General features: G+C 45.4%; 1 protein-coding gene across 1 annotated transcript in view; it reads left to right on the top strand.

Moving 5' to 3' along the window:
* LOC129853750 (substance-P receptor-like) overlaps positions 1-18738 on the top strand; it is a 38529-nt gene extending 19791 nt beyond the window's left edge. Inside the window, exons 3-5 of the mRNA XM_055920115.1 lie at positions 6168-6318; positions 11299-11495; positions 15016-18738. Coding sequence (XP_055776090.1) covers positions 6168-6318; positions 11299-11495; positions 15016-15385 — 718 coding nt within the window. The 3' untranslated portion in view covers positions 15386-18738. The remainder of the gene's footprint in view (positions 1-6167; positions 6319-11298; positions 11496-15015) is intronic.
* Positions 18739-25264: the final 6526 nt, after the last annotated feature.

Below are 25264 nucleotides of genomic sequence, written 5' to 3'. Positions count from 1 at the left end.
GGTGAGTGTGTCTGCATGAATGCGTCAACGACATGTGATATCCTCAGCTGCTTGTGATGGGTGTTGCAAAATTCTAAAATGCTGTCTGACTCACAGTCTCCAAGTGAAGTGACCCTGATAAGGCCCTGCAAACAGTCAGATCCTCAGCCTGCCAAACCAAAACACACTGACAAGCCCTGCTACCTTTTGAAATATTCCCCTGAAGAAAATAGTTATCCCAGTGACAACAACAACCCTGAAAACTGTCGGAGAAATTAAACACATGCTTTGCTGACAGAGTCATAGGGAGGTAAGTATGGAAAAGCTGGCCTGATATACACATTCTTTCTATGTGTCCGTATTTGGAAGTCCTTCAGGGTGCGTCCCAAATGGCACCCTATTCCCTATGTAGTGCACCATATAGGGAATAGGGTGCGATTTGAGAATTCTTTCATGTTGAGAGAGAGAGGGATGAAAATAGGGCACCGTTGTTAATGGTTTCTCTGTTGTAACAAATACACTGAACATAAATATAAACTCAACATGCAATAATTCCAAAGATTTTACTGAATTACAGTTCATATAATAAAAGCAGTCAACTGAAATGAATTCATTAGGCCCTAATCTATGGATCAGAGCAACATGCATAGAGTCTCCTTCGCATAAAGTGGATCAGGCTGTTGATTGTGGCCTGTGGAATGCTGTTCCACTCCTCTTTAATGGCTGTGCGAAGTTGTTGGATATTGGTGGGAAATGGGTGACATGTCTGGTGAGTATTCAGGCCATGGAAGAACTGGTACGTTTTCAGCTTCCAGGAATTGTGTACAGATCCTTGCGACATGGGGCCGTGCATTATCATGCTGAAACATAAGGTGATGGTGGCGGATGAATGGCACGACAACGGGCCTCAGGATTTCGTCATGGTCTCTCTGTGCACTCAGCTTGCCAAAGATAAAATGCAATTTGTTCGTGCTCCGTAGCTTTTGCCTGCCCATACCATAACCCCACCGCCACCATGGGGCACTTTGTTCACAACGTTGACATCATCAAACTGCTCACCCACACAATGCCATACACGCCGTCTGCTCTGTACAGTGGAAATCGATGATGTTTACAACGCTGAACTGCAGTCAGGTGAAGACCCTGGTGAGGACGACAAGCACGTAGTTGAGCTTCCCTGAGACGGTTTCTGCAAAAATGATTTGGTTGTGCAAACCCACAGTTTCATCAGCTGTCCGGGTGGCTCGTCTCAGACTGTCACGCCAGTGAAGAACACGGATGTGGAGGTCCTGGGCTGGCGTGGTTACACATGGTCTGCGGTTGTGAGGCCGGTTGGACGTGCTGCCAAATTCTCAAAGCGACATTGGAGGCGGCTTATCGTAGACAAATCAACATTCAATTATCTGGCAACTACTCTGGAGGACATTCCTGCAGTCAGCATGCCAATTGCACTCTCCCTCAAAACCTGAGGAATATGTGGCATTGTGTTGTGTGACAAGACTGCACCTTTTGGAGTGGCTTTTAATTGTCCTTAGCACACGGGGAACTTGTGGAAGGATCATGCTGTTTAATCAGCTTCTTGATATATCACACCTGTCAGGTAGATGCATTATCTTGACAAAGCAGAAATGCTCACTAACAGAGAAGCAAACAAATGTGTTCACAGAATTTGAGCTAAAATAAGCTTTTTGTGCATATGGACAATTTCAGGGATCTTTTATTTCAGCTCATGAAAACATGGGACCAACAATTTACATGTTGCTTTTATATTTTTGTTCACTATAAAACAAGACTTTATCTGAGGAAGTAGTGCCTACCGGTTCTCCAAAGACAGTACAGTATGAAGATAGGCAGAAAACGGCTTTTCCAATAGAAATCCCCAATCACACTTGTAGGCGATGTCATGGCGTCATCGGCTAGCTGAGCTCATGTGCAGAAACACATCATCGGGTCTAACGGTCGTCTCGCGCCGAACTGTGTGTGGTCAGGCCATCAAATCAAAGGCACTTCTTCGATACAAAGTTGTTTTGACTAAAATAACATCAGTTTATCTCTTTAACAAGGTTGTTTTATAAGACATTGGCTCGAACCAAGAAAATGAACAAGTAAGGAGGCATGTTTAACTTCTATCATTTACTTCTCAAACCCCAAACCCTGGCCTGGTCTGCTTGGTCTGTTTCACAAGTGTTACCGGCAGTCTCGCGATGTTGCTCCTCTGGGTTTAGAGACTTGGTGTGTTCTCCTTTGAATTTAATTCATATTATTTACAAAAAGCAAGTGTTAGGGAGCTGTGACGGTTAATTTCACACATCTCAGTCAAAAAAGTCAGTGGAAGTCTGTACAGGAGCCCACCCATTACCAATTTGCTGCCTGTACTCTCTCATGGAGTTCCCAAACATTTCACTGTAATAATCACTGGTAACAGACTGTGAATGCCATTAAAGGGATATTTCAGGATGTTGGCAATGCCCTTTATCTACTTCCCCAGAGTCAGATGAATTCGTGGATACCATTTTTATATCTCTCTCTGAGGAAGTTGCTATGCTGCGTTAGCGCAATTGCTAACTATTGTTGACTGGAACAGCTAGCATGCTAGCTGTTCCTGTAGACTTCCAGCTGTTCCCATAGACTTCCAGTCATTGAGGTAATGCTAGTTAGCATTGATTCGCGAAACTACCTATAGCTTCCTTCATACTGGACACAGAGACAAAACAAAATGGTGTCCACGAGTTTATCAGACTCTAGGGAAGTAGATAAACGGCTTCACTGAAACAATTTGGAAGTATACCTTGAATATTGGATTCCTCGGCAAACACAAACAGATGCTTTCCACAGTCGTCTTACCTTTTATATCCAAAAAACTAAAACACTGCATGCATCATCACTAAAGAACAAAAAGGTACAACAGAGCTTTTGGGGAGGAAAACCATTGATGCAAAAAAAAGATAAGCCTTCAAGTCAATTGGTTGAATTGCAGCTTCTCTCTCTTTGGGCTCATTTATTATGCCTTGTGTACTGTGTGTGCCAGGTTTGATCCTCTGGTGCACCTGCATTTTGCTCAGTAGGCCGGTATGAGAGCCTGAAGGCTGATGTTATGTCTCTGTCCTCCTGGGCGTTCTATCTGTTTATAATAATTGTCCGAATTTTCCTTGTTTAAAAAAACAACAACACAGACTTCCATGGAAGTCTCTGGGGAGGAGAGACCGGCTACTGTGTCTGATAACCAAGCCATTAACTCGTATTAACTGAATCTGAGCTGTCTTAATTTGTTATTTATTATTGGAAAGCTAATTATGGGGGGAGTTAGTTCCTTTGCCATGTAAATATAGAAAAATGTTCTCAGAATAGTTGTATTAGATATGTTTGCTCGAATAGGAGGCCCTTATTCATACCCTATGACTGTTGCACCTGACCTAAAGATACAGTTACCTGATAAGAATCCCATCCAAACCCACACACCTATCTGATCCCTTTTTTTGACTCTATGTGTCACGTTCCTGACCTGTTTTCCCTTGTTTTTGTATTTATTTAGTATGGTCAGGGCGTGAGTTGGGTGGGTTGTCGATGTGTGATTTTATGTTGGGATTTTGTGTGTTCGGCCTGGTATGATTCTCAATCAGAGGCAGCTGTCAATCGTTGTCCCTGATTGAGAATCATACTTAGGCAGCCGGGGTTTCACGTGTGTTTTGTGGGTGTTTGTTCTTGTGTCAGTGTTTCGCCACACGGGACTGTCACGGTAGTTATTTTTGTTATTTTGTATCGCATATTGTTTTGTTATATATTAAATCACTATTAAATCACTATCACTAGAAACTAACCACTCTGCGTATTGGTCTGATTCTTCTCGCCTCTCCTCGTCCGAGGAGGAGGAAGATAATGACTATCGTTACAGAAACACCCACCAACAAAGGACCAAGCGGAGTGGAAAAGGGCAGTGACAGCAGCAGCAGAAACAGACACAGAGCTCCTGGACTTGGGAGGAGATCCTGGACGGCAGGGGACCCTGGGCTCAGCCAGGGGAATATCGCCGTCCCAAGGCGAAGTTGGAGGCAGAGAAGGCAGAGAGGCGCTGGTATGAGGAGGCAGCGCGGCGACGCGGTTGGAAGCCCGATATTCAGACCCAAAAGTTTCTTTGGGGGGGGGGGTTGGCACACGCAGAGTGTGGCAAAGCCGGGTAGGAGACCTGAGCCAACTCCCCGTGCTTACCGTGGAATGAGAGGGCGTCGTACTGGTCAGACACCGTGTTATGCGGTGGAGCGCACGGTGTCCCCAGTACGCGTGCTTAGTCCAGTGCGGGCTATTCCACCTCGCCGCACTGGTCGGGCTAGGTTGGGCATCGAGCTGGGTGCCATGAAGAAGGCCCAACGCATCTGGTCTCCAGTGCGTCTCCTCGGGCCGGCATACATGGCACCAGCCTTACAAATGGTGTCCCCGGTTCGCCAGCATAGCCCAGTTCGGGCTATTCCACCTCGCCGCACTGGCAGGGCTACGGGGACCATTCAACCTGGTAAGGTTGGGCAGGCTCGGTGCTCAAGAGCGCGTGTACTCCTTCACGGTCCGGTATATCCGGTGCTACCTCTACGTACCAGTCCTCCGGTGGCAGCCCCCCGCACCAGGCTGTCTCTTCGTCTTCTCTCTCTAGTTGCTCCCATCTGTCCAGCGCTGTCAGAGCCTTCCTCCTCTCCAGCGCAGCCAGAGTCTGAGCTGCCTGCCTGCCCAGCGCTGTCTGAGCTGCCTGCCTGCCCAGCGCTGTCTGAACTGCCTGCCTGCCCAGCGCTGTCTGAACTGCCTGCCTGCCCAGCGCTGTCTGAGTTGCCTGCCTGCCCAGCGCTGTCTGAGCTGCCTGCCTGCCCAGCGCTGTCTGAGCTGCCTGCCTGCCCAGCGCTGTCAGAGCTGCCCGCCTGCCCAGCGCCGTCAGAGCTGCCCGTCTGTCCCGAGCCGTCAGAGCTACCCGTCTGTCCCGAGCCGCTAGAGCCGTCCGCCAGACAGGAGCAGTAGAGCCGTCCGCCAGACAGGAGCAGCCAGAGCCGTCCGCCAGACAGGAGCAGCCAGAGCCGTCCGCCAGACAGGAGCAGTTAGAGCCGTCCGCCAGACAGGAGCAGCCAGAGCCGTCAGCCAGCCATGACCAGCCAGAGCCGTCAGCCAGCCATAACCAGCCAGAGCCGTCAGCCAGCCATGACCAGCCAGAGCCGTCAGCCAGCCATGACCAGCCAGAGCCGTCAGCCAGCCAGGAGCTGCCAGAGCCAGCCAGCCAGGAGCTGCCAGAGCCAGCCAGCCAGGAGCTGCCAGAGCCAGCCAGGCAGGAGCTGGGGGGGGGGTTCTGTCACGTTCCTGACCTGTTTTCCCTGTTTTTGTATTTATTTAGTATGGTCAGGGCGTGAGTTGGGTGGGTTGTCGATGTGTGATTTTTATGTTGGGATTTTGTGTGTTCGGCCTGGTATGATTCTCAATCAGACTCAGACATAGTGTAACTATCGTTACACTATGTCATCTTTCACTGATGTCCTCCCTGTCTCCGCTTTTCTTCCAGCTCCCTGTTGATTACAAGTATTTTCCAAAATAAAGGAAACATCAACATTTATATGGCATTGGGCCATCATGACCCAGAACAGCTTCAATGCACCTTGGCATAGATCAGTGTATCCCAAACTCGGTACTGGGGACCCCAAGGGGTGCACGTTTTGGTTTTCACCCTAGCACTACACATGATTGAAATAATCAAGAAGTGATAATTAGTTGATTATTTGAATCAGCTGTGTAGTGCTAGGGCCAAAACAAGAATGTGCACCACGTTTGGGAAACTATTGGAGGGATTCTTCCATGATAAATTCTATAATTTTGTGTTTTGTTGATAGTGATGGAAAAAACGGTGTCAGGCACTCCTCCAGAATCTCCCAGAAGTGTTAATTGGGTTGAGCTCTGGTGACTGAGACGCCATGAAATATGGTTTACTCCGCTATCATGCTCATCAAATCATCAAATTGCTGAATTAACTCGGGAACCACACCTGTGTGGAAGCACCTGCTTTCAATATATTTTCTATTTTTCATTTACTAAAGTGTTTCCATTATTTTGTCAGTTACCTGTATGTGTGTGTGACTGTGCCGATCTTCTTCCCCTTTCCTGTAGGTACAATGTAGTGGTGCTGTATGCTGATCTTGTCTTCCCCTCCCTGTCGTGTCCTGTAGGTACTACATGTGCGTGACAGTGCTGATCTACTTCCTGCCTCTACTGGTGATGGGCTGTGCCTATCTGGTGGTGGGCCTCACTCTCTGGGCCAGTAACATACCTGGAGACTCCTCTGACCGCTACAAGGAGCAGCTCACTGCCAAACGCAAGGTACAGCACACTGTAATAAAAGGTACAGCACATTATAATAAAAGGTACAGCACACTATAATAAAAGGTACAGCGCACTGTAATAAAAGGTACAGCACACTATAATAAAAGGTACAGCACACTATAATTAAAGGTACAGCACACTATAATAAAAGGTACAGGGCACTATAATTAAAGGTACAGCACACTATAATAAAAGGTACAGCGCACTGTAATAAAAGGTACAGCGCACTATAATAAAAGGTACAGCGCACTGTAATAAAAGGTACAGCGCACTATAATAAAAGGTACAGCACACTATAATAAAAGGTACAGCACATTATAATAAAAGGTACAGCACACTATAATAAAAGGTACAGCGCACTGTAATAAAAGGTACAGCACACTATAATAAAAGGTTACAGCGCACTGTAATAAAAGGTACAGCGCACTATAATAAAAGGTACAGCACACTATAATAAAAGGTACAGCACACTATAATAAAAGGTACAGCACACTATAATAAAAGGTACAGCACACTATAATAAAAGGTACAGCACACTATAATAAAAGGTACAGCGCACTATAATAAAAGGTACAGCACATTATAATAAAAGGTACAGGGCACTATAATAAAAGGTACAGCGCACTATAATAAAAGGTACAGCGCACTATAATAAAAGGTACAGGGCACTATAATTAAAGGTACAGCGCACTATAATTAAAGGTACAGCACACTATAATTAAAGGTACAGCACATTATAATAAAAGGTACAGCACACTATAATAAAAGGTACAGCACATTATAATAAAAGGTACAGGGCACTATAATAAAAGGTACAGCACACTATAATAAAAGGTACAGCGCACTATAATAAAAGGTACAGCACACTATAATAAAAGGTACAGCGCACTATAATAAAAGGTACAGCGCACTATAATAAAAGGTACAGCGCACTATAATAAAAGGTACAGCACACTATAATAAAAGGTACAGCAACTATAATAAAAGGTACAGCAACTATAATAAAAGGTACAGCAACTATAATAAAAGGTACAGCACACTATAATAAAAGGTACAGCACACTATAATAAAAGGTACAGCACACTATAATAAAAGGTACAGAACACTATAATAAAAGGTACAGCACACTGTAATAAAAGGTACAGCGCACTATAATAAAAGGTACAGCACACTATAATAAAAGGTACAGCGCACTATAATAAAAGGTACAGCGCACTATAATAAAAGGTACAGCACACTATAATAAAAGGTACAGCATACTATAATAAAAGGTACAGCACACTATAATAAAAGGTACAGCACACTATAATAAAAGGTACAGCACACTATAATAAAAGGTACAGCAACTATAATAAAAGGTACAGCACACTATAATAAAAGGTACAGCACACTATAATAAAAGGTACAGCGCACTGTAATAAAAGGTACAGCACAGTAACCCTGGGTTACACCAGCCCAGCTCACAGCCAAACACAAGGTACCATACACTAACACTAGGTTTAAAGAAATAGCGTTGACCATAGTATTATATCACGGATGTAAGGTACAGTTTCTTTTTTTTAATGTCCATTAATTATAATCCACATAATAATTCACATTTCCTGTTGGTGCAGAAATATTTTCCTGCTGTAGCAAACTGGCTCAAATTAAGATCATATATCTGTACACTAACACATCAGGGGTATTGTAGGGTAAATATTTACTGTGGGGCTCTGGGAAAGATTAGACGATGTCAGAATTGAGTACAGTAAGTATGCATGGGTTTACACCATGGTAACCTATGGTGTACATGCTCTACTTGTCACGGCTGTCTAAGGGTGAGAGAGTGGACCAAGGCGCAGCATGTGAAAAATACATCTTCTCTTTCTTATTAAGAAGAAAAACAAAACAAAACAACAAAAGACGAACGTGAAGCTATATAAATGAACTAAGTGCACACATGCAGCATAGAACATAGACACAGACAATTACCCACAAAACCCCAATGCCTATGACTGCCTTAAATATGGCTCTCAATCAGAGACAATGAACCACAGCTGCCTCTAATTGAGAACCAATCTAGGCAGCCATAGACATAACTAGACAACTACACTAGACACTACAAAAACACATACATTCCCCATGTCACACCCTGACCTAACAAAAAACATAAAGAAAACAAAGAATACTAAGGCCAGGGTGTGACAGTACCCCCCCCCCCCCCCCCCCCCCCCCAAAGGTACGGACTCCGACCGCACAAACTGACATAGAAGGGGAGCGTCCGGGGTGGGCCCCATCATGGCGGCGGCTCGGGTGCGGGACGTGGCCCCCACTCCACCATTGTCAATACCCGCTTTGGTAGCCTCCTCCAAATGGCCACCCTCCAAATTAACCCCACTGGATTAGGGGGCAGCACCGGACTGAGGGGCAGCTCCGGACTGAGGGGCGGCAGCTCCGGACTGAGGGACGGCAGCTCCGGACTGGCTGACGGCTCTGGCTAGTCATGGCTGGCTGACGGCTCTGGCTGGTCATGGCTGGCTGACGGCTCTGGCTGGTCATGGCTGGCTGACGGCTCTGGCTGGTCATGGCTGGCTGACAGCTCTGGCTGGTCATGGCTGGCTGACGGCTCTGGCTGGTCATGGCTGGCTGACGGCTCTGGCTGGTCATGGCCGGCGGACGGCTCTGGCTGGTCATGGCTGGCGGACGGCTCTGGCTGGTCATGGCTGGCGGACGGCTCTGGCTGGTCATGGCTGGCGGATGGCTCTTGCTGATCCTGTCTGGTGGAAGGCTCTGGCTGATCCTGTCTGGCGGAAGGCTCTGGCTGCTCCTGCCTGGCGGAAGGCTCTGGCTGCTCCTGCCTGGCGGAAGGCTCTGGCTGCTACTGTCTGGCGGAAGGCTCTGGCGGCTCCTGTCTGGCGGAAGGCTCCAGCGGCTCCTGTCTGGCGGAAGGCTCTAGCGGCTCCTGTCTGGCGGAAGGCTCTAGCGGCTCCTGTCTGGCGGAAGGCTCTGAAGGCTCATGGCAGACGGGCGGCTTTGCAGGCTCATGGCAGACGTGCGGCTTTGAAGGCTCAGTCCAGACGGGCAGTTCATGCGGCGCTTGGCAGACGGACAGTTCAGGCGCCGTTGGGCAGACGGGCAGTTCAGGCGCCGTTGGGCAGACGGGCAGTTCAGGCGCCGTTGGGCAGACGGCAGACTCTGGCCGGCTGAGACGCACTGTAGGCCTGGTGCGTGGTGCCGGAACTGGAGGTTCCGGGTTAAGGACACGCACCTTCAGGCTAGTGCGAGGAACAACAACAGGACGCACAGGACTCTGGGGACACACAGGAGGCTTGGTGCGTGGTGCCGGAACTGGTGGTACCAGGCTGGAGACACGCACCATAGGGCGAGTGCGTGGAGGAGGAACAGGGCTCTGGAGACACACTGGAAGCCTGGTGCGTGGTGTAGGCACTGGTGGTACTGGGCTGGGGCGAGGAGGTGGCGCCGGAAATACCGGACCGTGCAGGCGTACTGGCTCCCTTGAGCACTAAGCCTGCCCAACCTTACCTGGTTGTATGCTCCCCGTCGCCTGACCAGTGCGGGGAGGTGGAATAACCCGCACCGGGCTATGTAGGCGAACCGGGGACACCATCCGTAAGGCTGGTGCCATGTAAGCCGGCCCGAGGAGACGCACTGGTGGCCAGATGCGTTGGGCCGGCTTTATGACATCCGGCTCAACGCTCAATCTAGCCCGGCCGATACGTGGAGCTGGAATGTACCGAACCGGGCTATGCACGCGTACAGGAGACACCATGCGCTCTACTGCGTAACGCGGTGTCTGCCCGTACTCTCGCTCTCCACGGTAAGTACAGGGAGTATGCGCAGGTCTCCTACCTGACTTCGCCACACTCCCTTTAAGCCCCCCCCCCAAGAAATTTTTGGGTAGTACTCACGGGCTTCCAGCCTTGCCTCCGTGCTGCCTCCTCATATCGCCTCCTCTCGGCTTTCGCTGCCTCCAGCTTAGCTTTGGGGCGGCGATATTCTCCTGGTTGAGCCCAAGGTCCCTTACCATCTAATTCGTCCTCCCATGCCTAGAAATCCTGTGTAGGTGGGTCCTGTTGCCGCTTGACACGCCGCTTGGTCCGATTTAGGTGGGTTATTCTGTCACGGCTGTCTAAGGGTGAGAGAGTGGACCAAGGCGCAGCGTGTGAAAAATACATCTTCTCTTTCTTATTAAGAAAAACGAAACAAAACAACAAATAGACGAACGTGAAGCTATATAAATGAACTAAGTGCACACATGCAACATTGAACATAGACACAGACAATTACCCACAAAACCCCAATGCCTATGACTGCCTTAAATATGGCTCTCAATCAGAGACAATGAAACACAGCTGCCTCTAATTGAGAACCAATCTAGGCAGCCATAGACATAACTAGACAACTACACTAGACACTACAAAAACACATACATTCCCCATGTCACACCCTGACCTAACAAAAAAACATAAAGAAAACAAAGAATACTAAGGCCAGGGCGTGACACTACTAGCTACTGTACATCAACATGACCCAAGTGAATTATCAGTAAGGGATGTGAAGTTTATGGGGCTAGCTGTATCCCTCTCTGGCTGCATTTACAGAGGCATTCCAATACTGATAGTTTGACCAATGTTTTAAAAAAAGCACAATCGTATGAGCCCTTGTCAAAGTCAGTGCACATTATAAGGAAGATGGTGTAATTTGGGAGAAGAACTTGAACAGCTTGGCTTCATCACCTCCAGGTCCAGCCAGGGAGAACGTTCTTATTTCTCTCACACATACCCTTTATTTCCTGTTGTCTTGACCCCACAATATAAAATTACATTTTGATTCAACAATGCCATGTATGTCATTGAAATGCCTCCTGAAATGACTGAATCGAACTCAGAATTACAGAACTAATTTAATAGGATCTCTGTCATTAGAATTTGAATGAACCCCAATCCTGTGGTTGATCTGTATCTCTGTCTGTGATAGGTGGTGAAGATGATGATCGTGGTGGTGTGTACATTTGCTATCTGCTGGCTGCCCTACCACGTGTACTTCCTGCTCCATCTGTTCTTCCCCCTCCTGTTTGAGACACTCTACATCCAACAAGTCTACCTGGCTGTCATGTGGCTGGCCATGAGCTCCACCATGTACAACCCGATCATCTACTGCTGTCTCAACGACAGGTAGGTACACTACAGAGGAACACACACAGGTGCGTGCAAATGGCACACACACAGGCACATAGGCACGCACACACACAATGGGTAAATCAAAATGGTTTAAAATTCTCTTACCTGTTTTTTATTAGGTAGATTATTTATTAATTGCATTATTTATATGTTGAGGAACATTCAGCACATATTATTCATAACCTTTACTTATGTGGTGAAGGCAAAATTAGAAAAAAAATGAATTCCTGCATGAACAACAACTACTTGCTCTAATATGACTTGTTACAGTTTTTTTATCGCTTTGGTGCAATTTTCACAATTGTGTGGTACAAAGCTCAAAACAGATCATCAAAAAGGCAGTTGTTTCAAAACTCTAAACACAAAATCATAGTCATTTTTTCACCAAACTGAATCAGTTTTTCATCTAGAAATGCATGTTTCACATTGCAATACATTTTCATATAAAGTAATTGCCTTTCACAATGCAATGCTCACATTACTTTTGATATGATTCTCTTCTATTTTGAAAACATTTTACTATTACTTAATTTGACTGATGATCACTTAAACATTTGGTAAACCTATAGATGTAAACTGGTTTGTCTACTGCAGATTTTGAGAGCTAGATCATGAAAATGTACGTCTGTAAAGTTGAAACATAAAAGTATGATATGCTTGAATGTAATACTATGATGATGACTATTATGATTTTTTATTTTACCTGATGTTGACAAGCCCACATGAAAAAATAATATAGTGTGTACTGTGGTAGGAATACTATAGTATTCACTGTAGTGTTTTTGCAGACTTTAATGTAGTATTCGCTGAGGCATACAATGATTTCTATCCAGACCTATGTCAGGTTTGGATTCGCCATGCCAAAAGGTTTTTCCCTAAGTGCATGAACAATGAAGATATTTACTGCAATTTCGATGAGAACCTATGGCCAAATGCTCAAGACAGGCTTGATGCAAACTAGTGCCATCTAAACATTGTTTCTTTCGTGTCTTTCATTTGATTACATTGTGAAAGATGTCTTCAATGATCACTGATTTGATCACACATGAGATTGAATCCTGCTACAACGGCTCTGACGCTCGTCGGATGTGGCAGGGCTTGAAAACTATTACGGACTACAAAGGGAAACCCAGACGTGAGCTGCCCAGTGACGCGAGCCTACCAGACGAGCTAAATGCCTTTAATGCTCGCTTCGAGGCAAGTAACACTGAAGCATGCACGAGAGCACCAGCTGTTCTGGATGACTATGTGATAACGCTCTCAGTAGCCGATGTGTGCAAGACCTTTAAACAGGTCAACATTCACAAAGCCACGGGGCCAGATGGATTACCAGGATGTGTACTCAAAGCATGCGTGGACCAACTGACATTTTCAACCTCTCCCTGATTGAGTCTGTAATACCTACATGTTTCAAGCAGACCACCATAGTCCCTGTGCCCAAGGAAGCAAAGGTAACCTGCCTAAATGATTACCGCCCGTAGCACTCACGTCGGCAGCCATGAAGTGCTTTGAAAGGCTGGTCATGGCTCACATCAACAGCATCCTCCCGGATACCCTAGACCCACTCCAATTCGCATTCCACCCCAACAGATCCACAGATGACGCAATCTCAATCGCATTCCACACTGCCCTTTCCCACCTGGACAAAAGGAACACCTATGTGAGAATGCTGTTCATTGACTACAGCTCAGCATTAAACACCATAGTGCCCTCAAAGCTCATCACTAAGCTAAGGACCATGGGTCTAAACACCTCCCTCTGCAACTGGATCCTGGACTTCCTGACGGGCCACCCCCAGGTGGTAAGGGTAGGCAACAACACATCTGCCACGCTGATCCTCAACACTGGGGCCCCTCATAGGTGTGTACTTAGTCCCCTCCTGTACTCTCTCTTCACCCACGACTGCGTAGCCAAACACGACTCCAACACCATCATTAAGTTTGCTGACGACACAACAGTGGTAGGCCTGATCACTGACAATGATGAGACAGCCTATAGGGTGGATGTCAGAGACCTGGCAGTGTGGTGCCCGGACAACAACCTCTCCCTCAATGTGAGCAAGACAAAGGAGCTGATTGTGGACTACAGAAAAAGGCAGGCCGAACAGGCCCCCATTAACATTGACGGGGCTGTAGTGGAGCGGGTTCGAGAGTTTCAAGTTCCCTGGTGTCCACAGCACCAACAAACTATCATGGTCCAAACACACCAAGACAGTCGTGAAGAGGGCACGACAAAACTTTTTCCCCCTCAGGAGACTGAAAAGATTTGGCATGTGTCCCCAGATCATCAAAAAGTTCTACAGCTGCACCATCGAGATCATCCTGACCGGTTGCATCACCGCCTGGTATGGCAACTGCTCGGCATCTGAGCGTGAGGCACTACAGAGGGTAGTGCGTACGGCCCAGTACATCACTGGGGCCAAGCCATCCAGGACCTATATAATAGGCGGTGTCAGAGGAAAGCCCATAAAATTGTAAGAGACTTCAATCACCCAAGTCATAGACTGTTTTCTCTGCTACCGCACGGCAAGCGGTACCGGAGCACCAAGTCTAGGACCAAAAGGCTCCTTAAAAACAGCTTCTACCCCCCAAGCCATAAGATTGCTGAACAGTTAATCAAATGGCCACTGGACTATTTAAATTGACACCCCCCTCCCCCTCCATTTGTTTTGTACACTGCTGCTACACCCTGTTTATTGTCTATGCATAGTCACTTCACCCCTACCTACATTACAAATGACCTCTAACCTGTACCCCCCGCACACTGACTTGGTACCGGTACCCCCTGTATATAGCCTCGTTATTGTTATTTCATTGTGTTACTTTTTATTATTTTTACTTTATTTTATTTGGTAAATATTTTCTTAACTCTTCTTGAATTGCACTGTTGGTTAAGGGCTTGTAAGTAAGCATTTCACAGTAAGGTCCACACTTGTTGTATTCGGCGCATGTGACAAGTAAAGTTTGATTTGCATTATGGAATGTGATGTTCAGTCAATTTTAATCGGTAGTGCAAGTGAATTGCCGAATGTGAAAACAGTGTAATGTGCTGTAATTTACAGTACTGTAGCATACTTCATTCAAAGGGCAATTTTGAAACCTGTATCTTCCATGTTTGCTATTGTAAATATGGTTAATTCACTGTGGTGGTAAATGATATGATGAACCAACCTCCCATTGTTTTTCTTAACAACCACCTGCTGGCTGTCTGGTGTCTCTGAAAGATGCCTATTTCACACTAGGTTATGGCTGAGTGTCATTAAAGTACAAAACGAAAATGTGAGAGTTAGTTAAACTGCTAGAGAACTGCCAGGGTCTAAGTCATGAAACATTCTGCAGCATCCCTCTCCTCTCCACATCTGCCTCCACTCATTTTCCATCAAACTCTTTCCTTTTCTTCTTACTCTATATCCTCAGCTTTTTCACATTCCCCTTTAAAAAAAATCTGTCCTCCTGGCCTCTCGTTTATCTGTCTGTGTCTGTCCTGTGCTCTCTGTCTCTCTGTCCTTCCCTAGGTTCCGAGCTGGCTTCAAGCAGGCATTCCGATGCTGTCCCTGTGTTCCCGCTGGCTCTTACGAGGGTCTGGAGCTCAAGTCCACACGTTACCTACAGACCCAGACCAGCATGTATAAGACCAGTCGCATGGAGACAGCTGTGTCCGCCGTGCCGCACGTGGTCAACGACTTGGAGCCTCCCAGGTTCGGGGCCCTATCTGGGGCCGGGTGTGAGGCCGGGGCGCGGGTGGTTGGCGGAGGGGGCGTGGGGTTGTGTGCGGCGGCACCCAGGCGCTCCTCTCTGGACCTGACTTCCAATGGCTCTTCGTCCCGCAGCATCTCCAAGACCGTTTCGGAGACCTCCAGCTTCTACAACAACCTGCCTGAGTAGGGAGGGGAGAGTAGAGTCAAGCACCGCTGAACACGCTCTCACAATATCTGCCAACGGGGACCGTGTGCATGTGTGTTTTTGTGTGTGTGGCCGTGAACGTGTTTCTGTGTGAGTGTACATTTGTGTTGGTGTGTGGGTTCCGTCCATGTATGTGGATAATGTCCTTTCATTGAATGTTGGGCATCAAGTCTACCGCCTGTGACTAAGGCTTGGTTTGGTTCCCCTTCAGAGGGCATTGTGCTTTCCAGTGTGCCCTGATTCAAACTAAACAGGAGTTCGTAGACACTAAGGCCGTAAGGCATACCTAGCCCACACTACCTGGTACCTGCTGTACACGAGTTAGCTGAGAACGTCACGAAAACGATGCGCACGCTTCAATGGGGCAGAAAGCCGCGTGTTGTTGGGATTCTGGATGGCCAGGTAGCTAGCAACAATGACAAGTGGGGAATCGTGAGTGGCTCGTTTCAGTTAGCTTTACCTTGTTTTTTGAGGTTTTTGACTGCTGTCACCTCTATGCTAAAATGGCTCAAATTCGCTAGCTAGCTAACCAAGAAATGTAAGGATGTATTTAAGAGACAACATGTACTCATTGTGCAACTTTATTTATGTTTTCAACAAACATTGGAGACAAAATGTAGTTTACATGTTGTCAGAAATTTAAACCAACCCTGTCTGTTTTGCCACATAGTTGCACACGTGTCGGTTTTGTTGTTAAACTACCAACCCGTCTATAGCCCGCAGAGATAAAGGCTGGCTTCAAGACTTGATCAATACAGAAAACAAGCTTAATTAATACAGGACCCAGCCCTAACTGAACCCTCAAACCTTTACACTATCCACAAAGCTTCAATTATCAGAATCTAACCAAAACTTATCTAGCATATTCACAGTTGCTTCTAACGTTCATATTACCATCAGTACTTCTGAATGGTGCATTAGTGTATGACTGCTGGGAGCACAGTCAGTTCTCATGAACATGTTTATGATAAGCTTGGTATTTCGGTTGCATAGCCTAAGACCCTGAAACGAAGCCCGGGGTTAACAAGCCAGCACTCCATGGGAAACTAGACTACTGGGGCTGATGTGTGTTTAGCTGGTGGCCTTTCAGCATGACTTCAGTGGAATAATGTGGGATAGACCTGAACAGAGTGCTAGTCAGCTGTGTACTTCACAGGACATAAGACAGTGGAGAAATGTAGTGTGATTACATAAACAAAGAGAAACTGCACTGCGAGGCTTTTGTTAGTTCTTGTAACTAGCGATGGGAAGATGGGTCTGGATACTTAGCATAATGCCGCTGAGGGAGGGAGGGAGGAAGGGAGGCAGCTTTGAGGCAATTCTCTCTGTATAAAACCTCTGGGTCTGAGATGGAACCCTATTGCCTAGATAGTGCATTGCTATTGACCAGAGGGTGCCCTTTGCCATGCAACCTCTGTGTGACTGTGTGTTCAGCGGGAGGGAGCTGTTATAGCTGTGACACAGCAGCTCCTACCCCACCATCTGAAACCTAACGAGTACACTTATGTATGTATGATGTTCAGCACACACATAATCACACATTCTCACACAGACCCACAGACACCCTCAGCTGTTCACACACATGTATTTAAATTCCCCAATTTTACATTTGTATTAACATTTTACATTTTAAATCAATATTTTTGCATTTGTAATGCCTTATTGAATAATTGAATTCATCAATTCAAATTGTATTTCATGATTTGAAACTGAATTTAATGAATATTGCATTAAGTTTTAAAATTACATTTCAATTTAATTCCATATTCTATATTTATATTCAGTGTCAATATGGTAGAAACAGTACTGCATTCATCCTTTACATTAACTTCCTGAACATATGCCTATGGGCTTTAGATAAGTGGGCTAACACAGTCTTCTGTCATGCATGTTCCGGAGAGTCTTAGATTTCAGGAATGGGCTAAGCTTATTGCCCAAACGATTAAATCCCTAGAGCCAAATTTCTAGGAAGACAATAAATTCAACATAATACAATGGCTTCAGAAACCAACAGAATCTGCTCCTTTGATACCTCTAGCTTCTGTTCACCACAGAGAGAGTTTGATTTTATCGGTTCTCCTCTACCTTTCCTGGCTGGCAAAGTACCAGGATGTTGTTTTGAATCTGAATCTAGAGTACTGAATTCAAAAAGGTAAATCATTAGGGGTGTAGAATATCTACTTATCCCGTTGTAATTAGATACCTATTCTTTCTGCCTTGCCACTCCTATGTTACGGTGTCTGGTAGACTTCTAAAATTCATTCAGATTTAATGGGATGTGTGCGTGCGTGCGTGCGTGCGTGCGTGCGTGCGTGCGACACGTCTCAGTGGACACAGTCTGTAAGAAGGAGGACAGAATTCACTCAGACATTGCATTTCACCTCAAGACAGCCACTAAATGAAACACGCCTTGCAACTGATTAATTTAACATGGGGTACCAGGTAGCCTGTTCTTCTCTCCAAACAAACTCTCTCAGGCAGACACTAGTTCAGCCAAAAAGGCATCCGTCCTAAACCAAAAGGTCGGTAGCTCCCATACAGTTGAACTGAATACTGAAACCAAAAATAGACCAAACACACAATGTCTAAATTCAATAGAATGTTTTTACATTTCAGATGGCAGGTTCAAGAGAAGATTATGCCAAAGAGAGGCAGCTGAATGTGTACCAAACCTCATTCAAAACAGATTTGTTAATTGACAATGTTGCAGGATGTATGGTTGCTTATTTCAGAAAGCCGTGTTGGTTTTGATCACTGTAGTGATGGAGACAATTGGCTGGCCTTGTTCCTGTGGGTTGGGAGAGAGCTGGCGCCATGCTGTCTACTCAACTGGGTGAATGTCCTCATCAACGCCATCTCTCTCCAATCACACTAATTACCCACAAGGGGAGAGAGAGATGGAATGGAATGAGACAGAACAGCTGTACACACACATACAGAAAGAAGCACACACACAAAGACACAAACGCACATAGGCACATACAGACACATCCGTGCACGCGAATGCACACACACACACAGGGTAAAAAGAGCAGATCTCTCCTTTGCCTTAATGATGTGATGTGATTTTCACTTACCTGTATGTATGAGCCTACCATCTACATGATGGATTCTGGCTGGTGCAACGCACCATGAGATGTGCTTATCTCTGCTACAGTGATCTGAGTGGCTACTGCTTTGATGCGTTTAGATGGAGAGAATCTGCCAGGACTGAATGGGATGGGTGAGAGACGAGCAGCATCAGTTCCAGTTTTCCGCCACTGGTCATTTGGACATATCAGGATTGGGCAAAGGCGGTACTTAAACTGCTTCGCTTCGAGTGCTTTGCGCGTGGGGCGGGGGGGGGGGGGGGGGGGGCGGGGACTTTGACAGAGAGCTTGCTTTTGCGAGGGTGGAGACTGTTTTTGCCGGAACTCTCCATTTCGAACACGTACGAACACAGATTTGTTTTTAAGCAGCTGACCAAATCACGTGAGATTTTACTTCTGGGTTGGCAAAGATTACAGCAGTACTGCTGGACAGCAGCTCACACACTGCTTGTAGTTTACCACAGCCACAGATGCGCCCCAAATGGCACCCTATTCCCTATATAGTGCATTTATTTTGACCAGGGCTCATAGGGAATAGGGTGCCACACACAATGCTCTCTGATACAGTGCTGAAAGATCAGTTAATCTCTTGTGTGGACCTCCTTGTACATAGTACAGTTATGTTTGGTTGGTTTTCTGTATAACTGTGTTGTTTCTTTGAAATGTCATTGTTAAGCAAACCAAATGAACTCATACTGCAGGGGTCTTCAACAGGTGGCCCACGGGCCAAAACCGGCCCACAAGTGATTTCCCCCCACAATTAAGGTATGAAATGATTGCTATTTTCAAATACAACCTCTTTTTGGGCTTAGTTGTGGTCAATTTGCAGCGTACAGATTATTATGATTAGGTTCCGGCCCTCCAACCATACGCTTCGACAAAAATTGTCCCACGGCTGAATCTAGTTGCCTACCCCTGCCATGCTGTAACGTTACAAACACTTGCTCATTTACTGCTACTGCACATGGCTTGGCTTGTGTGGTCTGTGTTGATCTCTGTTGTACATTTTGTTTTGAATATAACTGTCATGCTAAACAGCACATGAAAGCAATTGAACATATCCAACTATTGCAGCTGATGTGGTTTACAATCTTCTGGAGGGAGAAAAGCTGCAACCTGGTCTCAGAGCATTTTGTATTATTCTATACGAGACACTCCATTTAGTATAATATGGTACGTATGTATGTTCGTATGTATGTATTAATTTGTGGACTTCCATTATCCATTTTGTGTGATATGTAATGAATTACAATTGTAATATGTTACGCAATATATTAAGAATTTGCAATATCTATGATATGCTACGATTTCCAATTTTTTGTGGCTATCATTAGCTAGGTGGCTAGGTGGCTAATTCAAACATTAGCTGGGTGGCTAATGTTTGCTAGGCTATGGGTGAGTGGTTAGGGTTAAGGTTAGGAGTTAGGTTATAGGGTTACGGTTAGGAGAAGGGTTAGCTAACATGCTAAGTAGTTGAAAGTAGGATGTAGTTGCAAAGTTACTAATTAGCCAAAATGCTTACGTTGTCCTTGATGAGATTCGAATACGCAACTTTTGGATGCTAGACATTTGCGTTATTTTTGCCTTAATTAGCCTTTTGTCTTATGTAACTATACCAGTGGAGTCTTGTGGGAGGAGCTATAGGAGGACAGGTTGATTGTAATGACTGGAATGGAAATAATGGAACGGTATCAAACATATGGAAACAACATGTTCGACTCCGTTTCATTTATACCATTCCAGCCATTGCAATGAGCTCATCCTCCTATAGCTCATCCCACCAGCCTCCACTGAACCATACCAAACGTTACATAATCATACTAATTTTAGTGTCCTGGATGTACATGCACTATGTTACATCTCGTCTATGAGACCAGGATGGGAGAAATGGTAAGATGAACCGTTGAACAAAGCAACGTTGTTGTTTTGTATTGCACTGATCTATCAAATGGATTTCACTTGTCCTGCTGCTGACTTGTCTGAGGCACTGTTGAACGTTTCTGAACACTCTGTCAGACAATTACCCTGCACGACTGAACTATTAGCCCAATACGCAGCATCCCTGAAGGAAGATCTCTGTTTACAACAGAACAGCGTGTTTTACTGTCCAGTTTCCATATGATATCCTCTACCTGACTAAGTCCCCTGCATTGGCCATTATCAGCAACCATCCCAAACCACCTCTGTTACACCACTTACTCTCTCGGGTTCTGCTTTCATAAGTGTTATTATGTGTTATTTCATACGTGTTATTATGTGTTATTTCAGACATGTGTATTTCACATGTATTTGTTATTCTTGTTGAGAGATCTATATCGACATTGTGAACGCACTTATTGCAGCCGTGTCAAGATATTTATTTTAGCAGGATTCATCAGTAAAAAAGAAAAAGAATAAAAAAGAGCAAAGGTATTTACAGTGTTAGTATTGCTTTACACTAACCCACTATCTCTGATGTACATAATCAGATGTTTTCTGGGGGTTTCTTTTGCCTTTGAACGCATAGCTGTGTTGTTCGTGGTTTTCATGCAAATCTCAATGTTGTGTTAATGTTTTGAATACGTTTGCTCATATTACAGCTACTATTTTAATCCAACATCAGTTCGTCGAGAATATTGTAGCCTATAGTATTTAGTATGACTTCAAACAAAGAATCTAAACTATGTTTAAGTGTAGAAAAAGTTGAAATACCCCCCCAAAATATATAGAGTGAATGGAGGAGCACCCCTGCAGACCTCAACAGAGAAATAGTGCTAAATAATGTTGGGGAATTACTAAAACAACACAGACAACAGTTCGCTCTGGGATTGGCATGGTCTCATTATAATTCCTGACCTCCAGTGGAGACCTCACCAGACAGATGAAAGGAGAGGAGAGGGATTGGCGAGCCCTGTGTCAGATGAAGCATGTTTGTGTTTGGACTGGACCTTTGTTTTTTGTCTGTAAAAGGAGAGTAGAGTAGAGGGCAGTCTGTGCGTATTAAACACCAGTCCATCTGCATGGGTCTGGACAGAGTGTGTCTGTCCACGTCTCTGTAGACCTGCCAGAACAGCAGTGACTCACAGGCCATGTACTTTATCTGTAAATTGGGATACGTTCCAAATGGCAGCCATATGTGCCCTGGTCAAACACAGAGCTCTATGAAGGGAATAGAGTGCACATCTCAGACATGGGCTTGGCTTTCTGGAAGCAGTCTATTTAAGAATCATCTGACCGTAACAATCTATCCTATTTCAAGGAAAATATAAGAATATGACATTCCTGAATGTTCCTGATGATACTTTTTACAGCATTGGTGTTTTTGAGAGGAGTGTGTTGGTTGTAGAGCGAGCGAACCGCAGCCCGATCCTTGAATTGCCTCAGTTGCGAATGCATTAGGAGACAGAAGTGAAGTTGACAGATGAACAGGATAGGCAACGAGGAGATACAAAATGATATTGACAGCATGAAGAGAGTGATAGAGAAGAGGGAGACAGAGAGACTGACAGAGGAGAGAAGGCGACGGGGGAGTATAGAGGAACCCATGCTGAGACTGATTATCCCGTCTGGATCACCCTCTCTGTTTCAAAGCCCGACGGATCTGCAGCTCAAGTAAATAAATCCTGATTTCCTCATTCACTTATCTCACTTCTTCTCAGAGGCCTATCACCCCACTCACAGAGAAATGTGAGAGAGGTTGGCAACAGACAGACTAGAAGCTAGATTTTTCCCCAGAGAACAGGTGTGTGTGGCTCTAGTGGCCTGAGCGTCCGTGCAGTGATTAGTGTCGGTGTGCCTAGTTTGCAGTTAACATCTTCAGAAAGTTGCAAGAAATACAAATCACTGATGCATTCTTTAATATTCTTCACATGTAGGCTTTGGATTGAACTAATATTCACTCGCTTTTTTCTCGAGGGCACAACAATTATTATCTGGGGTGATTCATTTTCGTGGTCGCACTGGTGCTCCCAAACTAAATGTCAGGTCGCAAAGCAAAATATCTAAGAGCATATGCGACCAAAATGGTTGCACTTTAGAGCCCTGAGTGTAAGTGGCAGGTGGTGGAGAGCAGTAGGGGTTCCTCTTTCCCTCGTCCCCTTATCAAGCACATCTTTCATTATCATACATTATCGTGCGATCATGCAGTGTAAGTGGATCTATGTTCCTGTCTGTGTTCGTCCTTTCTTTCTCTGTCTCATCTTGATGTGCATAAGAAGGGACTTGATCTGAGGGCCCTTAGATGGTACCGCGTGTCTCTCTTCAGATGCTCTGCTCTGATTGTCGTGAAGGTTCGCGCTGTTGTGGTTCACTCAAACAATGTACAAACTGTATTTATATGAAACAACCACCAATAAAGGCTCCTTTTGCTGAGAGAAAATGTGTCTGTCATTAAGTATGACTATTGATCTAATTACTGTATCTTATTGAGGATTTATTTATACTCTGTTTCTTTCTTCCTCTCATTTCTTCTTCCTCTCTTACTATTACTGAAATTAGCGTAGCATTCTAACAAGGTCTCTCCGAGATACATGTCCCCCTTCCTTAGTGGGCAGTGCAGTTTTGGATCGAGGGGAATAAAGAGAGGGTGAGTCACACCGGGCAGTTGTCCGAGAAGGTCCAACTCACATGTCCGTCTGTCCTAAGGGCATGCATGGGAAGCAGATACAAGGACTCTTGATCTCCCTCTCTCACATAAACACGCAGAGAGATATATTCATTCACCGCTACCATAATAATACACTTTATACATATAACATTCACTTCTACCATTTGGGCTCTCAAGAGACCACTGCGTCTCAGTGCTAGAGGCGTCATTACAGACACCCTGGTTCGAATCCAGGCTGTATCACAACTGGCCGTGATTGGGAGTCCCATAGGGCGGTACTCAATCGGCCCAGCGTCGTCCGGGTTTGGTTGGTGTAGGCTGTCATTGTAAATATGTAAATAAGAATTTGTTCTGAACTGACTTGCCTAGTTAAATAAAGGTTACATTATTATTTGTAACACCATAATAATACACTATATGTATCAGTCACCTGTCTCTGAATGGGTAAAGGACTGACAAACTTAACATTCCCTACGCTGTCAGATTCTTCTCACATAAAATCAAATAATGACAATGTGCTTACATAGAGGTGTTGGGTCACATATACTATGCAGTGGAGACAATTAGCTATTACAGTGCAAAGAGAAAGAGGAGTGCTGAGTTGTTATCAGCAGAAGTAAGTTGGGAGGAAGTAACCCCATGAGTGGCACTGGTGCAGAGAGAGAGTGACTGTTTAAGAATGCCTATTTGGGAACTGTCCTCAACTCTGCTCTAGGGAGAGTGGATGTCAGAAACAAAGATGGAGTCAAGTGTGAAGAGGCATGGGAAGTGAAGCCTCCCGTTGCTCTTTTTTAACTGAGCGTGCATCCCCCTGCTCCTTCACACACACACACACACACACACACACACACACACACACACACACACACACACACACACACACACACACACACACACACACACACACACACACACACACACACACACACACACACACACACACACACACACACACACACACACTCCTCCAACTGCAGCAGCTCTGCAGACCTGCTTAAATAATAAAAACAATGATGCATTCTTCTCTGCCAACAGCAAACATGCTCAACATGACAGATTAAATTGCCTCTTGTAGGCAAAGCCCGCAGAATAATAAAGTGTACTCTCCTCTCTCTCTGGTGCTTCTCTTTCTGTTTCTTTGTCTCTTCAACCATTATTTATTTCACTCCACTCCCTCTCTCTCCTTCCTTGGCTCTCTCTACAGATGTCAGCTCTTAACTCTTAACTCACTCGTCATTTTATACAGCTTAATAATGCAAGATAGATATTGATCTGCACTAGGCTAGGACATACAAGTTCCTAGTGTATCCTAAGGTTACGAATTAACTAAAAATTTAGTTCAATTGTGGCCTGGCGTGGTCTAGCAGTTAGGGCCGCTGCCTTCAGTGTGCACATATAGGCCTATTGTGTTGACATGGGTTTGATTCTAACCCATGGACTTCTGGCACAAATAACTCAATCCTCCAATGGACTTGATGTAGTTACCCATTTCAAATATGTCCAGGGTTATTTTACCCCCGATCTTGAAAAGAAATGCACAGGTGTGATAGTTTTATGATTTAATCACAATGCAAGCCTACTCATTACAAATGCAATATTAGCGTCACAGTGAAACACCACTGCCCAGTGACCCAAGCCTACCAGATGAGCTAAATGCCTTTTATGCTCACTTCGAGGCAAGTAACACTGAAGCATGCAAGAGAGCAACAGCTGTTCTGGACAACTGTGTGATAACGCTCTCGGTAGCCGATGTGAGCAAGACCTTTGAACAGGTCAACATTTACAAAGCCGCGGGGCTAGACGGAGTACCAGGACGGGTACTCAAAGCATTACCAGGACGTGTACTCAACTTCTCCCTGACTGAGTCTACAATACCTACATGTTTCAAGCAGACCACCATAGTCCCTGTGCCCAAGGAAGCGAAGGTAACCTGCTTAAATGATTACCGACTCGTAACACTCACGTCGGTAGCCATGAAGTACTTTGAAAGGCTGGTCATGGCTCACATCAACAGCATCCTCCCGGATACCCTAGACCCACTGCAATTCACATACCGCCCCAACAGATCCACAGATGACGCAATCTCAATCGCACTCCACACTGTCCTTTTCCACCTGGACAAAAGGAACACCTATGTGAGAATGCTATTCATTGACTACAGCTCAGCGTGAAACACCATAGTGCCCT

The sequence above is a fragment of the Salvelinus fontinalis genome, chromosome 4, assembly GCF_029448725.1.
Source record: "Salvelinus fontinalis isolate EN_2023a chromosome 4, ASM2944872v1, whole genome shotgun sequence".
In the NCBI taxonomy this organism is placed as follows: Eukaryota; Metazoa; Chordata; class Actinopteri; order Salmoniformes; family Salmonidae; genus Salvelinus; species Salvelinus fontinalis.
This window is presented reverse-complemented; position numbering and strand designations above follow the sequence as displayed.